We start from the raw sequence: 16,048 nt of genomic DNA on the forward strand, positions 1-16,048 counted from the left end.
TCCTTTCCCAATGCTCTCACTTAAATTATGTAGATCCAATTTCTGACCTATATCATATCCCTTCTGCGTAAATAATGTCCTTTAATATTTCTTATAAGACACATCTGCTGTTGATGAATTTCCCATTTTTGTTTGAAAAAAAGTCTATTTTGCCTTTATTTTTTTTATTTAGAGTTTTTTTTACATCTTTATTTGACTATGATTGCTTTACAACTGTGTGTTAGTTTCTGCTTTATAACAAAGTGAATCAGTTATACATATACATATATTCCCATATCCCTTCCCTCTTGCGTCTCCCTCCCTCTCACCCTCCCTATCCCACTCCTCCAGGCAGTCACAAAGGACCGAGCTGACCTCTCTGCGCTATGCGGCTGCTTCCCACTAGCTATCTACCTTATGTTTGGTAGTGTATATATGTCCATGCCTCTCTCTAGCTGTGTCACAATTTACGCATCCCCCCTCCCCATATCCTCAAGTCCATTCTCTAGTAGGTCTGTGTCTTTATGCCTGTTTTACCCCTAAATTCTTCATGACATTTTCTTTTTCTTAAATTCCATATATATGTGTTAGCATACGGTATTGGTCTTTCTCTTTCTGACTTACTTCACTCTGTATGACAGACTCTAGGTCTATTCACCTCATTACAAATAACTCAGTTTCATTTCTTTTTATGGCTGACTAATATTCCATTGTATATATGTGCCACATCTTCTTTATCCATTCATCTGATGATGGACACTTAGGTTGTTTCCATCTCTGGGCTATTGTAAATAGAGCTGCAATGAACATTTTGGTACATGACACTTTTTGAATTATGGTTTTCTCAGGGTATATGCCCAGGAGTGGGATATATGGTAGTACTATTTGTAGGTTTTTAAGGAACCTCCATACTGTTCTCCATAGTGGCTGTATCAATTTACATTCCCACCAGCAGTGCAAGAGTGTTCCCTTTTCTCCACACCCTCTCCAGCATTTATTGTTTCTAGATTTTTTTTTTTTTGGTGGTACGCGGGCCTCTTACTGTTGTGGCCTCTCCCATTGCCGAGCACAGGCTCAAACGCGCGGGTTCAGCGGCCATGGCTCACGGGCCCAGCCAGCCACTCCACGGCATGTGGGATCTTCCCAGGATGGGTCACGAACCCACGTCCCCTGCATCGGCAGGCGGACTCTCAACCACTGCGCCACCAGGGAAGCCCTGTTTCTAGATTTTTTGATGATGGCCATTCTGACTGCTGTGAGATGATATCTCATTGTAGTTTTGATTTGCATTTCTCTAATGATTAATCATGTTGAACATTCTTTCATGTGTTTGTTGGCAGTCTGTATATCTTCTTTGGAGAAATGTCTATTTAGTTCTTCTGCCCATTTTTGTATTGGGTTGTATGTTGTTTTTTATTGAGCTGCATGAGCTGCTTATAAATTTTGGAGATTAATCCTTTGTCAGTTGCTTCATTTGCAAACATTTTCTCCCAATCTGAGGGTTGTCTTTTGGTCTTGTTTATGGTTTCCTTTGCTGTGCAAAAGCTTTGAAGTTTCATTAGGTCCCATTTGTGTATTTTTGTTTTTATTTCCATTTCTCTAGGAGGTGGGTCAAAAAGGATCTTGCTGTGATTTATGTCATAGAGTGTTCTGCCTATATTTTCCTCTAAGAGTTTGATGGTTTCTGGCCTTATATTTAGGTCTTTAATCCATTTTGAGCTTATTTTTGTGTATGGTGTTAGGGAGTGATCTAATCTCATACTTCTACATGTAGCTGTCCAGTTTTCCCAGCACTACTTATTGAAGAGGCTGTCCTTTCTCCACTGTACATTCCTACCTCCTTTATCAAAGATAAGGTGACCATATGTGCGTGGGTTTGCCTCTGGGCTTTCTATCCTGTTCCATTGGTCTATCTTTCTGTTTCTGTGCCAGTACCATACTGTCTTGACTACTGTACCTTTGTAGTATAGTCTGAAGACAAGGAGCCTGATTCCTCCAGCTCCTTTTTTCGTTCTCAAGATTGCTTTGGGTATTCGGGGTCTTTTGTGCTTCCATACAAATTGTGAAATTTTTTGTTCTAGTTCTGTGAAAAATGCCAGTGGTAGTTTGATAGGGATTGCATTGAATCTATAGATTGCTTTGGGTAGTAGAGTCATTTTCACAATGTTGATTCTTCCAATCCAAGAACATGGTATATCTCTCCATCTATTTGTATCATCTTTAATTTCTTTCATCAGTGTCTTATAATTTTCTGCATACAGGTCTTTTGTCTCCTTCGGTAGGTTTATTCCTAGATATTTTATTCTTTTTGTTGCAATGGTAAATGGGAGTGTTTTCTTGATTTCACTTTCAGATTTTTCATCATTAGTGGATAGAAATGCCAGAAATTTCTGTGCATTAATTTTGTATCCGGCTACTTTACCAAATTCATTGATTAGCTCTAGTAGTTTTCTGGTAGCATCTTTAGGATTCTCTATGTATAGAATCATGTCATCTGCAAACAGTGACAGCTTTACTTCTTCTTTTCTGATTTGGATTCCTTTTATTTCCTTTCCTTCTCTGATTGCTGTGGCTAAAACTTCCAAAACTATGTTGAATAAGAGTGGTTGGAGTGGGCAACCTTGTCTTGTTCCTGATCTTAGTGGAAATGCTTTCAGGTTTTCACTGTTGAGGATGATGTTGGCTGTGGGTTTGTCATATATGACCTTTATTATGTTGAGGAAAGTTCCCTCTATGCCTACTTTCTGCAGGGTTTTTATCATAAATGGGTGTTGAATTTTGTCAAAAGCTTTCTCTGCATCTATTGAGATGATCATATCGTTTTTCTCCCTCAATTTGTTAATATGGTTTACCACATTGATTGATTTGCGTATATTGAAGAATCCTTGCATTCCTGGAATAAACCCCACTTGATCATGGTGTATGATCCTTTTAAGGTGCTGTTGGATTCTGTTTGCTAGTATTTTGTTGAGGATTTTTGCATCTATGTTCATCAGTGATATTGGCCTGTAGTTTTCCGTGTTTGTGACATTCTTGTCTGGTTTTGGTATCAAGGTGATGGTGGCCTCGTAGGATGAGTTTGGGAGTGTTTCTCTCTCTGCTATATTTTGGAAGTGTTTGAGAAGAGTAGGTGTTATCTGTTCTCTAAATGTTTGATAGAATTCACCTGTGAAGCCACCTGGTCCTGGGCTTTTGTTTGTTGGAAGATTTTTTTTTTGGAAGATTTTTAATCACAGTTTCAATTTCAATGCTTGTGATTGGTCTGTTCATATTATCCATTTCTTCCTGGTTCAGTATTGGCAGGGTGTCCATTTCGAAGAATTTGTCCATTTCTTCCAGCTTGTCCATTTTATTGGCATAGAGTTGCTTGTAGTAATGTCTCATGATCTTTTGTATTTTTGCAGTGTCAGTTGTTACTTCTCCTTTTTCATTTCTAATTCCATTGAGTTGAGTCTTCTTCCTTTTGTTCTTGAAGAGTCTGGCTAATGATTTATCAATTTTGTTTATCTTCTCAAAGAAACAGCTTTTAGTTTTGTTGATCTTTGTTATCGTTTCCTTCATTTCTTTTTCATTTATTTCTGATCTGATTTTTATGATTTCTTTCCTTCTTCTAAGTTTGGGTTTTTTTTGTTGTTCTTTCTTTAGTTGCTTTAGGTACAAGGTTAGGTTGTTTATTCAAGATGTTTCCTGTTTCTTAAGGTAGCATTTTATTGCTATAAACTTCCCTCTTAGAACTGCTTTTGCTGCATCCCATAGGTTTTGGGTCGTTGTGTCTCCATTGTCATTTGTTTCTATGTATTTTTTGATTTCCTCTTTGATTTCTTCAGTGATCACTTCGTTATTAATTAGTTTATTGTTTAGCTCCATGTGCTTGTAGTTTTTACAGGTCTTTTCCTGTAATTGATATCTAGTCTCATAGCGTTGTGGTTGGAAAAGATACTTGATACAATTTCAATTTTCTTAAATTTACCAAGGCTAGATTTGTGATCCGAGGTATGATCTATCCTGGAGAATGTTCCATGAGCACTTGAGAAAAATGTGTATTCTGTTGTTTTTGGATGGAATGTCCTATAAATATCAATTAAGTCCATCTTGTTTAATGTATCATTTAAATCTTGTGTTTCCTTACTTATTTTCATTTTGGATGATCTGTCCATGGGTGAAAGTGGGGTGTTAAAGTCCCCTACTATGAATGTGTTACTGTCGGTTGCCCCTTTTATGGCTGTTAGTATTTGCCTTATGTATTGAGGTGCTCTTATGTTGGGTGCATAAATATTTACAATTGTTATATCTTCTTGGATGGATCCCTTGATCATTATGTAGTGTCCTCCTTTGTGTCTTCTAATTGTCTTTATTTTAAAGTCTATTTTGTCTGATATGAGAAGTGCTACTCCAGATTTCTTTGGGTTTGCATTTGCATGGTATATCTTTTTCCATCCCCTTACTTTCAGTCTGTATGTGTCTCTAGGTCTGAAGTGGGTCTCTTGTAGACAGCATATATATGGGTCTTGTTTTTGTATCCATTCAGCCAATCTGTGTCTTTTGGTGGGAGCATTTCATCCATTTACATTTAAGGTAATTATCGAAATGTATGTTCCTATTCCCATTTTCTTAATTGTTTTGAGTTCGTTATTGTAGGTCTTTTCCTTCTCTTGTGTTTCTTGCCTAGAGAAGTTCCTTTAGCATTTGTTGTAAAGCTGGTTTGGTGGTGCTGAACTCTCTCAGCTTTTGCTTGTCTGTAAAGATTTTAATCTCACTATCAAATCTGAATGAGATCCTTGCTGGGTAGAGTAATCTTAGTTGCAGGTTTTCCTCCTTCATCACTTTAAATATGTCCTGCCAGTCCCTTCTGGCTTGTGGAGTTTCTGCTGAACGATCAGCTGTTAACCTTATGGGGATTCCCCTGTGTGTTATTTGTTGTTTTTCCCTTGCTGCTTTTAATATGTTTTCTTTGTATTTCATTTTTGACAGTTTGATTAATATGTTTCTTTGCGTATTTGTCCTTGGATTTATCCTGTATGGGACTCTCTGTTCTTCCTGGACTTGATTAAGTATTTCCTTTCCCATATTAGGGAAGTTTTCAACTATAATCTCTTCAAATATTTTCTCAGTCCCTTTCTTTTTCTCTTCTTCTTCTGGAACCCCTATAATTCAAATGTTGGTGCGTTTAATTTTGTTCCAGAGGTCTCTGAGACTGTCCTCAGTTCTTTCATTCTTTCTTCTTTATTCTGCTCTGCAGTAGTTATTTCCACCATTTTATCCTCCAGGTCACTTATCCGTTCTTCTGCCTCAGTTATTCTGCTATTGATCCCATCTAGAGTATTTTTAGTTTCATTTATTGTGTTGTTCATCATTGTTTGTTTCATCTTTAGTTCTTCTAGGTACTTGTTAAATGTTTCTTGCATTTTCTCTAATCTATTTCCAAGATTTTGGATCATCTTTACTATCATTATTCTGAATTCTTTTTCAGGTAGACTGCCTATTTCCTCTTCATTTGTTAGGTCTGGTGGGTTTTTATCTTGGTCCTTCATCTGTTGTGTGTATTTCTGTCTCTTCATTTTGCTTATCTTACTGTGTTTGGGGTCTCCTTTTAGCAGGCTGCAGGTTCGTAGTTCCCATTGTTTTTGGTGTCTGTCCCCAGTGGCTAAGTTTGGTTCAGTGGGTTGTGTAGGCTTCCTGGTGGAGGGTACTAGTGCCTGTGTTCTGGTGGATGAGGCTAGATCGTGGCTTTCCGGTGAGCAATTCCACATCTGGTGGTGTGTTTTGGGGTGTCTGTGGACTTATTATGATTTTAGGCAGCATCTCTGCTCATTGGTGGGGTTGTGTTCCTGTCTTGCTTGTTGTTTGGCATAGCGTGTCCAGTACTGTAGCTTGCTGGTTGTTGAGTTTAGCTGTGTGTTGGTGTTGAGATGGAGATCTCTGTGTGATTTTCACTGTTTGATATTACGTGGAGCTGGGAGGTCTCTTGTGGACCAGTGTCCTGAAGCTGGCTCTCTCACCTCAGAAGCACAGCACTGACTCCTGGCTGCAGCACCAAGAGCCTTTCATCCACACTGCTCAGAATAAAAGGGAGAAAATGTAGAAAGAAATAATTAGTAGAAGTAGAAAGAAAGAAGGAAAGAAAGAAAGAAAGAAAGAAGGAAAGAAAGAAAGGACGGAGGGAGGGAGGGTGGGAAGGAGGTTGCCTTTATTTTTTATTTTTTTTTATTTTTTTTTTTAACATCTTTATTGGGGTATAATTGCTTTACAATGGTGTGTTAGTTTCTGCTTTATAACAAAGTGAATCAGTCATACATAAACATATGTTCCCATATGTCTTCCCTGTTGTGTCTCCCTCCCTCCCACCCTCCCCATCCCACCCCTCCAGGCTGTCACAAAGCACCGAGCCAATATCCCTGTGCCATGCGGCTACTTCCCACTAGCTATCTACCTTACTGCGTTTGTTAGTGTGTATATGCCCATGACTCTCTCTCGCCCTGTCACAGCTCACCCTTCCCCCTCCCCATAACCTCAAGTCCGTTCTCTAAGAGGTCTGCGTCTTTATTCCTGCTTTACCCCTAGGTTCTTCATGACATTTTTTTCTTAAATTCCATATATATGTGTTAGCATACGGTATTTGTCTTTTTCTTTCTGACTTACTTCACTCTGTATGACAGACTCTAGGTCTATCCACCTCATTACAAATAGCTCAATTTCGTTTCTTTTTATGGCTGAGTAATATTCCATTGTATATATGTGCCACATCTTCTTTATCCATTCATCCGATGATGGGCACTTAGGTTGTTTCCATCTCCGGGCTATTGTAAATAGAGCTGCAATGAACATTTTGGTACATGACTCTTTTTGAATTTTGGTTTCCTCAGGGTATATGCCCAGTAGTGGGATTGCTGGGTCATATGGTAGTTCTATTTGTAGTTTTTTAAGGAACCTCCATACTGTTCTCCATAGTGGCTGAACCAATTCACATTCCCACCAGCAGTGCAAGAGGGTTCCCTTTTCTCCACACCCTCTCCAGCATTTATTGTTTCTAGATTTTTTGATGATGGCCATTCTGACTGGTGTGAGATGATATCTCATTGTAGTTTTTATTTGCATTTCTCTAATGATTAATGATGTTGAGCATTCTTTCATGTGTTTGTTGGCAGTCTGTATATCTTCTTTGGAGAAATGTCTATTTAAGTCTTCTGCCCATTTTTGGATTGGGTTGTTTGTTTTCTTGTTATTGAGCTGCATGAGCTGCTTGTAAATTTTGAAGATTAATCCTTTGTCGGTTGCTTCATTTGCAAATATTTTCTCCCATTTTGAGGGTTGTCTTTTGGTCTTGTTTATGGTTTCCTTTGCTGTGCAAAAGCTTTGAAGTTTCATTAGGTCCCATTTGTTTATTTTTGTTTTTATTTCCATTACTCTAGGAGGTGGGTCAGAAAGGATCTTGCTTTGATTTATGTCATAGAGTGTTCTGCCTATGTTTTCCTCTAAGAGTTTGATAGTTTCTGGCCTTACATTTAGGTCTTTAATCCATTTTGAGCTTATTTTTGTGTATGGTGTTAGGGAGTGATCTAATCTCATACTTTTACATGTACCTGTGCAGTTTTCCCAGCACCACTTATTGAAGAGGCTGTCCTTTCTCCATTGTACATTACTGCCACCTTTATCAAAGATAAGGTGTCCATATGTGCATGGGTTTATCTCTGGGCTTTCTATCCTGTTACATTGATCTATCTTTCTGTTTTTGTGCCAGTACCATACCGTCTTGATGACTGTAGCTTTGTAGTATAGTCTGAAGTCAGGGAGCCTGATTCCTCCAGTTCCTTCTTTCGTTCTCAAGATTGCTTTGGCTATTCGGGGTCTTTTGTGTTTCCATACAAATTGTGAAATTTTTTGTTCTAGTTCTGTGAAAAATGCCAGTGGTAGTTTGATAGGGATTGCATTGAATCTATGATCGCTTTGGGTAGTAGAGTCATTTTCACAATGTTGATTCTTCCAATCCAAGAACATGGTATATCTCTCCATCTATTTATATCATCTTTAATTTCTTTCATCAGTGTCTTATAATTTTCTGCATACAGGTCTTTTGTCTCCTTAGGTAGGTTTATTCCTAGATATTTTATTCTTTTTGTTGCAATGGTAAATGGGAGTGTTTTCTTGATTTCACTTTCAGATTTTTCATCATTAGTATATAGGAATGCCAGAGATTTCTGTGCATTAATTTTGTATCCTGCCACTTTACCAAATTCATTGATTAGCTCTAGTAGTTTTCTGGTAGCACCTTTAGGGTTCTCTATGTATAGGATCATGTCATCTGCAAACAGTGACAGCTTTACTTCTTCTTTTCCAATTTGGATTCCTTTTATTTCCTTTTCTTCTCTGATTGCTGTGGCTAAAACTTCCAAAACAATGTTGAATAATAGTGGTGAGAGTGGGCAACCTTGTCTTGTTCCTGATCTTAGTGGAAATGCTTTCAGTTTTTCACCATTGAGGATGATGTTTGCTGTGGGCTTGTCATATATGGCCTTTATTATGTTGAGGAAAGTTCCCTCTATGCCTACTTTCTGCAGGGTTTTTATCATAAATGGGTGTTGAATTTTGTCAAAAGCTTTCTCTGCATCTATTGAGATGATCATATGGTTATTCTCCTTCAATTTGTTAATATGGTTTATCACATTGATAGATTTGCTTATATTGAAGAATCCTTGCATTCCTGGAATAAACCCCACTTGATCATGGTGTATGATCCTTTTAATGTGCTGTTGGATTCTGTTTGCTAGTATTTTGTTGAGGATTTTTGCATCTATGTTCATCAGTGATATTGGCCTGTAGTTTTCTTTCTTTGTGACATCCTTGTCTGGTTTTGGTATCAAGGTGATGGTGGCCTCGTAGAAGGAGTTAGGGAGTGGTCCTCCCTCTGCTATATTTTGGAAGAGTTTGAGAAGGATAGGTGTTAGCTCTTCTCTAAATGTTTGATAGAATTCGCCTGTGAAGCCATCTGGTCCTGGGCTTTTCTTTGTTGGAAGATTTTTAATCACAGTTTCAATTTCAGTGCTTGTGATTGGTCTGTTCATATTTTCTATCTCTTCCTGATTCAGTCTTGGCAGGTTGTGCATTTCTAAGAATTTGTCCATTTCTTCCAGATTGTCCATTTTATTGGCATAGAGGTGCTTGTAGTGATCTCTCATGATCTCTTTTATCTCTGCAGTGTCAGTTGTTACCTCTCCTTTTTCATTTCTAATTCTATTGATTTGAGTCTTCTCCCTTTTTTTCTTGATGAGTCTGGCTAGTGGTTTATCTATTTTGTTTATCTTCTCAAAGAACCAGCTTTTAGTTTTATTGATCTTTGCTATTGTTTCCTTCATTTCTTTTTCATTTATTTCTGATCTGATTTTTATGATTTCTTTCCTTCTGCTAGCTTTGGGGTTTTTTTGTTCTTCTTTCTCTAATTGCTTGAGGTGCAAGGTTAGGTTGTTTATTCGAGATGTTTCCTGCTTCTTAAGGTGGGCTTGTATTGCTATAAACTTCCCCCTTAGAACTGCTTTTGCTGCATCCCATAGGTTTTGGGTCGTTGTGTCTCCATTGTCATTTGTTTCTAGGTATTTTTTGATTTCCTCTTTGATTTCTTCAGTGATCTCTTCATTATTAAGTAGTGTATTGTTTAGCCTCCATGTGTTTGTATTTTTTACAGATCTTTTCCTGTAATTGATATCTAGTCTCATGGCGTTGTGGTCAGAAAAGATACTTGATACAATTTCAATTTTCTTAAATTTACCAAGGTTTGATTTGTGACCTAAGATATGATCTATCCTGGAGAATGTTCCATGAGCACTTGAGAACAATGTGTATTCTGTTGTTTTTGGATGGAGTGTCCTATAAATATCAATTAAGTCCATCTTGTTTAATGTATCATTTAAAGCTTGTGTTTCCTTATTTATTTTCATTTTGGATGATCTGTCCATTGGTGAAAGTGGGGTGTTTAAGTCCCCTACTATGCATGTGTTACTGTCGATTTCCCCTTTTATGGCTGTTAGTATTTGCCTTATGTATTGAGGTGCTCCTATGTTGGGTGCATAAATATTTACAATTGTTATATCTTCTTCTTGGATCGATCCCTTGATCATTATGTAGTGTCCTTCTTTGTCTCTTTTAATAGTCCTTATTTTAAAGTCTATTTTGTCTGATATGAGAATTGCTACTCCAGCTTTCTTTTGGCTTCCATTTGCATGGAATATCTTTTTCCATCCCCTTACTTTCAGTCTGTATGTGTCTCTAGGTCTGAAGTGGGTCTCTTGTAGACAGCATATATAAGGGTCTTGTTTTTGTATCCATTCAGCTAATCTGTGTCTTTTGGTGGGAGCATTTAGTCCATTTACATTTAAGGTAATTATAGATATGTATGTTCCTATTCCCATTTTCTAAATTGTTTTGGGTTCGTTATTATAGGTCTTTTCCTTCTCTTGTGTTTCTTGCCTAGAGAAGATCCTTTAGCATTTGTTGTAAAGCTGGTTTGGTGGTGCTGAACTCTCTCAGCTTTTGCTTGTCTGTAAAGGTTTTAATTTCTCCATCAAATCTGAATGAGATCCTTGCTGGGTAGAGTAATCTTGGTTGCAGGTTTTTCTCCTTCAACACTTTCAATATGTCCTGCCACTCCCTTCTGGCTTGCAGAGTTTCTGCTGAAAGATCAGCTGTTAACCTTATGGGGATTCCCTTGTGTGTTATTTGTTGTTTTTCCCTTGCTGCTTTTAATATGTTTTCTTTGTATTTAATTTTTGACAGTTTGATTAATATGTGTCTTGGCGTATTTCTCCTTGGATTTATCCTGTATGGGACTCTCTGTGCTTCCTGGACTTGATTAATGATTTCTTTTCCCATATTAGGGAAGTTTTCAACTATAATCTCTTCAAATATTTTCTCAGTCCCTTTCTTTTTCTCTTCTTCTTCTGGAACCCCTATAATTCGAATGTTGGTGCGTTTAATGTTGTCCCAGAGGTCTCTGAGACTGTCCTCAGTTCTTTTCATTCTTTTTTCTTTATTCTGCTCTGCAGTAGTTATTTCCACTATTTTATCTTCCAGGTCACTTATCCGTTCTTCTGCCTCAGTTATTCTGCTATTGATCCCATCTAGAGTACTTTTAATTTCATTTATTGTGTTGTTCATCGTTGCTTGTTTCATCTTTAGTTCTTCTAGGTCCTTGTTAACTGATTCTTGCATTTTGTCCAATCTATTGTCCATTCTATCTCCAAGATTTCGGATCAAACTTACTATCATTATTCTGAATTCTCTTTCAGGTAGACTGCCTATTTCCTCTTCATTTGTTAGGTCTGGTGCATTTTTATCTTGCTCCTTTATCTGCTGTGTGTTTTTCTGTCTTCTCATTTTGCTTATCTTACTGTGTTTGGGGTCTCCTTTTGCAGGCTGCAGGTTTGTAGTTCCTCCTGTTTTTGATGTCTGTCTCCAGTGGCTAAGGTTGGTTCAGTGGGTTGTGTAGGCTTCCTGGTGGAGGGGGCTAGTGCCTGTGTTGTGGTGGATGAGGCTGGATCTTGTCTCTCTAGTGGGCAGGTTCACGTCTGGTGGTGTGTTTGGGGGTGTCTGTGGCCTTATTATGATTTCAGGCAGCCTCTCTGCTAGTGGGTGGGGTTGTGTTCCTGTTTTGCTAGTTGTTTGGCATAGGTTTTCCAGCACTGTGGCTTGCTGGTCGTTGAGTGAAGCTGGGTGCTGGTGTTAAGATCGAGGTCTCTGGGAGATTTTCGCCGTTTGATATTATGTGGAGCTGGGAGGTCTCTTGTTGATCAGTGTCCTGAAGTTGGCTGTCCTACCTCAGAGGCAGAGCCCTGCCTCCTGGCTGGAGCACCAAAAGCTTTTCATCCACAGGCTCAGGATAAAAGGGAAAAAAAGTAGAGGGAATTAGTAGAAGTATGAGGAAAGAAAGAAGGAAAGGAGGGTCGGAAGGAAGGAAGAAAGAAAGAAAGAAGCAAAGAAGGAAAGAAGGCAAGAAGGAAAGAAAGGAGGGAGGGAGGGAGGAAGGAAGGAAGGAGGGAAAGAAGGAAAAAAGACAGAAAGAAAGAAGATACAGTAAAAATAAAATAAAGTATAATAAAGTTATTGAATTAAAAAATTCTTATTTAGAAGAAAAAAAAAAAGGGACGGAAAGAACCTTAGGACAAATGTTGGAAGCAAAGCTATACCGACAAAATCTTACACAGAAGCATACACATACACCCTCACTAAAAGAGGTAAATGGGGAAAAATCCTAAATCTTGCTGTCAGAGACCACCTCCTCAATTTGGGATGATTCGTTGTCTAAAGGAGGGAAGGAAGGACAGAAAGAAAGAAAGAAAGAACGAAGGTAAAGTATAATAAGGTTTTTAAAATTAATTATTAAGAAAAAAAAATTTAAAAAAAAAACATGGACGGATAGAACCCTAGGACAAATGGTGGAAGCAAGACTATACAGACAAGATCTCACACAGAAGCATACACATACACATTCACAAAAAGAGGAAAGGGGAAAAAAATCATAGATCTTGCTCCTAAAGTCCACTTCCTTAATTTGGGATGATTGGTTGTCTATTCAGGTATTCCACAGATGCAGGGTACATCAAGTTGATTGTGGAGCTTTAATCCGCTGCTTCTGAGGCTGCTGGGAGAGATTTCCCTTTCTCTTCTTTGTTCTCACAGCTCCCAGGGCTAAGCTTTGGATTTGGCCCTGCCTCTGCGTGTAGATCGCTGGAGGGCGTCTGTCTTTTGCTCAGACAGGATGGGGTTAAAAGAGCCGCTGATTGGGGGCTCTGGCGCACTCAGGCCGGCGGGGACGGAGGGGCACAGAGTGCGGGGCGGGCCTGCGGTGGCAAAGGCCGGCGTGACTTTGCACCAGCCTGAGGCGCGCTGTGCGCTCTCCCGGGGAAGTTGTCCCTGGATCCTGGGAACCCGGCAGTGGCGGGCTGCACAGGCTCCGCGGAAGAGGGGTGTGGAGAGTGACCCGTGCTCGCACACAGGCCCCTCGGTGGCGGCAGCAGCAGCCCTAACTTCTCCCGCCCGCCTCTGGGGTCCGCGCTTTCAGCCGCGGCTTGCGCCCGCCTCTGGATTCCGCGCTTTCAGCCGCGGCTCGCGCCCGTCTCTGGATTCCGCGCTTTCAGCCGCGGCTCGCGCCCGTCTCTGGGGTTCGCGCTTTTAGCCGCGGCTCGCGCCCGTCTCTGGAGTTCCTTTAAGCAGCGTTCTTAAACCCCTCTCCTCACGCCCCAGGAAACAAAGAGGGAAGGAAAAGTCTCCTGCCTCTTCTGCAGGTGCAGGGTTTTCCCCGGAATCCCTCCCGGCTAGCTGTGGTGCACTAACCCCTTCAGGCTGTGTTCAAGCCGCCAACCCCAGTCCTCTTCCTGCGCTCCGGCCTCAGCTCGCAGCCCCGCCCGCCCCGGCGGGTGAGCAGACAAGCCTCTCGAGCTGGTGAGTGCCGGTCGGCACCGATTCTCTGTGCGGGAATCTCCCCGCTTTGCCCTCCGCACCCGTTGCTGTGCACTCCTCCGCAGCTTCGAAGCTCCCCCCTCCGCCTCCCGCAGTCTCCGCCCGCGAAGGGGCTTCCTAGAGTGTGGAAACTTTTCCTCCTTCACAGCTCCCTCCCACTGGTGCAGGTGCCGTCCCTATTCTTTTGTCTCTGTTTTTTTCTTTTGCCCTACCCAGGTACATGGGGAGTTTCTTGCCTTTTGGGAGGTCTGAGGTCTTCTGCCAGCCTTCAGTAGGTGTTCTGTAGGAGTTGTTCCACGTGTAGATGTATTTCTGGTGTATGTGTGGGGAGGAAGGTGATCTCCGCGTCTTACTCTTCCGCCATCTTCCGCCTTCCTCCGCCTTTATTTTTGAAGGACATTTTTGCTGAATTTAGATTTGGATTGGCAGGGTTTTTACTTTCAGTATGTTAAAGGTTTCATTCCACTATTTTTGGCTTATGTGACTCTGGTACGAAGTCTTGTGTAATTATTCTTGTTCTTCTGTATGTAAGCTGTTCCGTCCACCCTTTTTCCCTGACTGCCTTCAATATTTTATTTTGCCTGTTTTTCTGCAGTTTGAATTTGATATGTCTGGGTGTGATGTGGCTCTTTTACAAATTTTATTTACCCTGCTTTGTGTTCTCTGAGATACTTGGATCTGGGGTTTATATCAATTGCTAATTATGAAAAATTTCAGCAATTATTTATTCAAATATTTTTTCTCCATTCTCTCTCTCTTCTCCTTCTAGTATTCTAATTTGATAGTGTCCCAAAGCTCTTGGATGTTTTGTTCTGTTTTCTTTTTTTACTCTTTATTTTTTCTCTGCATTTCAGTTTGTGTAATTTCTATTGTTCTAGCTTCAATTTCGCTTATTCCTCAGCTGTGTCTAGTTCACTAATAAGCACACTGAAGGCATTCTTCAGATCTGTTAATGTGTTTTTTCTCTTGTATTTACATATGATTCTTTCTTATACATTTTATCCCTTGCTGCTATCTTATCTTGCATGTTGTCTACCTTTTTCAATATAGAAAAGTACTTAATCATATTAATCACAGCTATTTTAAGTTGTCTGTTGGAAATTCCAAAATGTGTCATAACTGAGTCTTGTCCTGATGATTTTTTTGTCTCTTCAGACTATGTTTTTTTCTTTCCTTGATTCTTCCCTTTGTGCTGCTCTCTGGAGGTAACTTACCTCTTGCATTCTTTAAAAATAAAGTCTGCTATTATTTTACTTGATTTATTTTAGCCTTGTAGTGGAGAATAGGGGACTAGGGACATACTATGTTATTTTGATTAAGTCTCAGTCTTAGGCAGGCTTATCCTGAGTCATAGAGGTGTGACTTTCCCAAATGTTCCTGCCCCTCCTCTAAATATAACTGTGAGCCTAGCACATATTCCTATCCCTCCTGGGTTATAGCATTTTTTCAAATTTTCTCCTTCACCTGTGGTGGTGAGTTTCCACCTGTGCCCTCAGTTCCTATTGCCATTCCTTCTGCAGAGCAAGGCTTGTTTTCCCTAGGGGAGATAGAGTAGATTGGTCTGGGCAGAGTTTTAGTGGTGTTGGGTATTCCTCTCTGCTAGCTGCAGTGAATTTCCACCAGTGTGCTCAGACTACAGTTTTATTACCTTTCCCTGTGAAGGTTAAGGCCTTTGCTCTGCAGTGTATAAAGGCAGAATGCTTTGGGCACAGTTTCAGCAATGGATGCTGTTCTGTTTCCCTCCCCCAAACCAGAACTATAGAATATCTTTCTCCGGATTCTTATTCTTCCCTGCCAGCACCTGGTGGACTTCTTAGGGGGAAAGTCTGCAAGAGGATTCAAAACCACCTATGTCTACGGCCCCCAGGGGTTTCACATTCTCACACTAACACACAACCAACTTTTAGCAATTCATTAACAAATTTTAGCTGTTATCTTCTTATGACTACATATTATTCAGTAGTATCTGCAAAAGATAAGCAAGTACCTGGGCCCTGTTGTTCCCTGTAGATGCCTATGTCTACAGATTTTGGGTTAGCTTTTAGCATTGCAATCTCAGTTTGCTCATGAATTCAATAGAGGACAATTTGCAATTTTCCAGTTTTTGTTTTCCTTGTTCTAATGGTGGGCGAGATGCTCATTCCAATTCTACAGCTCTGAGTTGATACCAGAATATCATGTGAACCTGGGGATAAGATTTGAGGTTCTGTTTGTCTTCCAGCATCCATACCCCAGTTTACAAATTCCCCCACGATGGTGATAATGGTGGGTTTACCAGCTCGAGGAAAGACCTACATCTCCACGAAGCTCACACGATATCTCAACTGGATAGGAACACCAACTAAAGGTATGTCCCTGAAAGCTTTTGTTCTACAGCCCTCTATAGGCCAATTATGGAAAATACAGTAAGGTAGCTGACCTCAAAAGGGCAAAACCACGAGTAAAGGAATGTCTCGAAACATTATTAACAGTATTAGGACTAATACTATTACTGCTGCTGCTGCTGCTCTACTACAACTACTACTACTACTACTGCTACTACTACTACTACTACTATAGCACCACCACCACCACCACCACCACCACTAACCTCATAAATTTTTACAATTTCTTAAGTACGTAA

The 16,048-nt window shown here is 40.0% G+C and overlaps 1 protein-coding gene across 3 annotated transcripts in view; it reads left to right on the forward strand.

The window, feature by feature from the left end:
* The window catches only part of PFKFB1 (6-phosphofructo-2-kinase/fructose-2,6-biphosphatase 1), a 93,304-nt gene that overhangs the window by 50,193 nt on the left and 27,063 nt on the right, over positions 1–16,048 (forward strand). For all 3 annotated transcript variants that reach the window (XM_027096781.1, XM_027096779.1, XM_027096780.1), the window contains exon 2: positions 15,647–15,772. In XM_027096781.1, coding sequence (XP_026952582.1) covers positions 15,647–15,772 — 126 coding nt within the window. The remainder of the gene's footprint in view (positions 1–15,646; positions 15,773–16,048) is intronic.

Source organism: Aethalodelphis obliquidens, unplaced genomic scaffold, assembly GCF_003676395.1.
Source record: "Aethalodelphis obliquidens isolate GAN/ISIS:26980383/991018 unplaced genomic scaffold, ASM367639v1 scaffold108, whole genome shotgun sequence".
Lineage (NCBI taxonomy): Eukaryota > Metazoa > Chordata > Mammalia > Artiodactyla > Delphinidae > Aethalodelphis > Aethalodelphis obliquidens.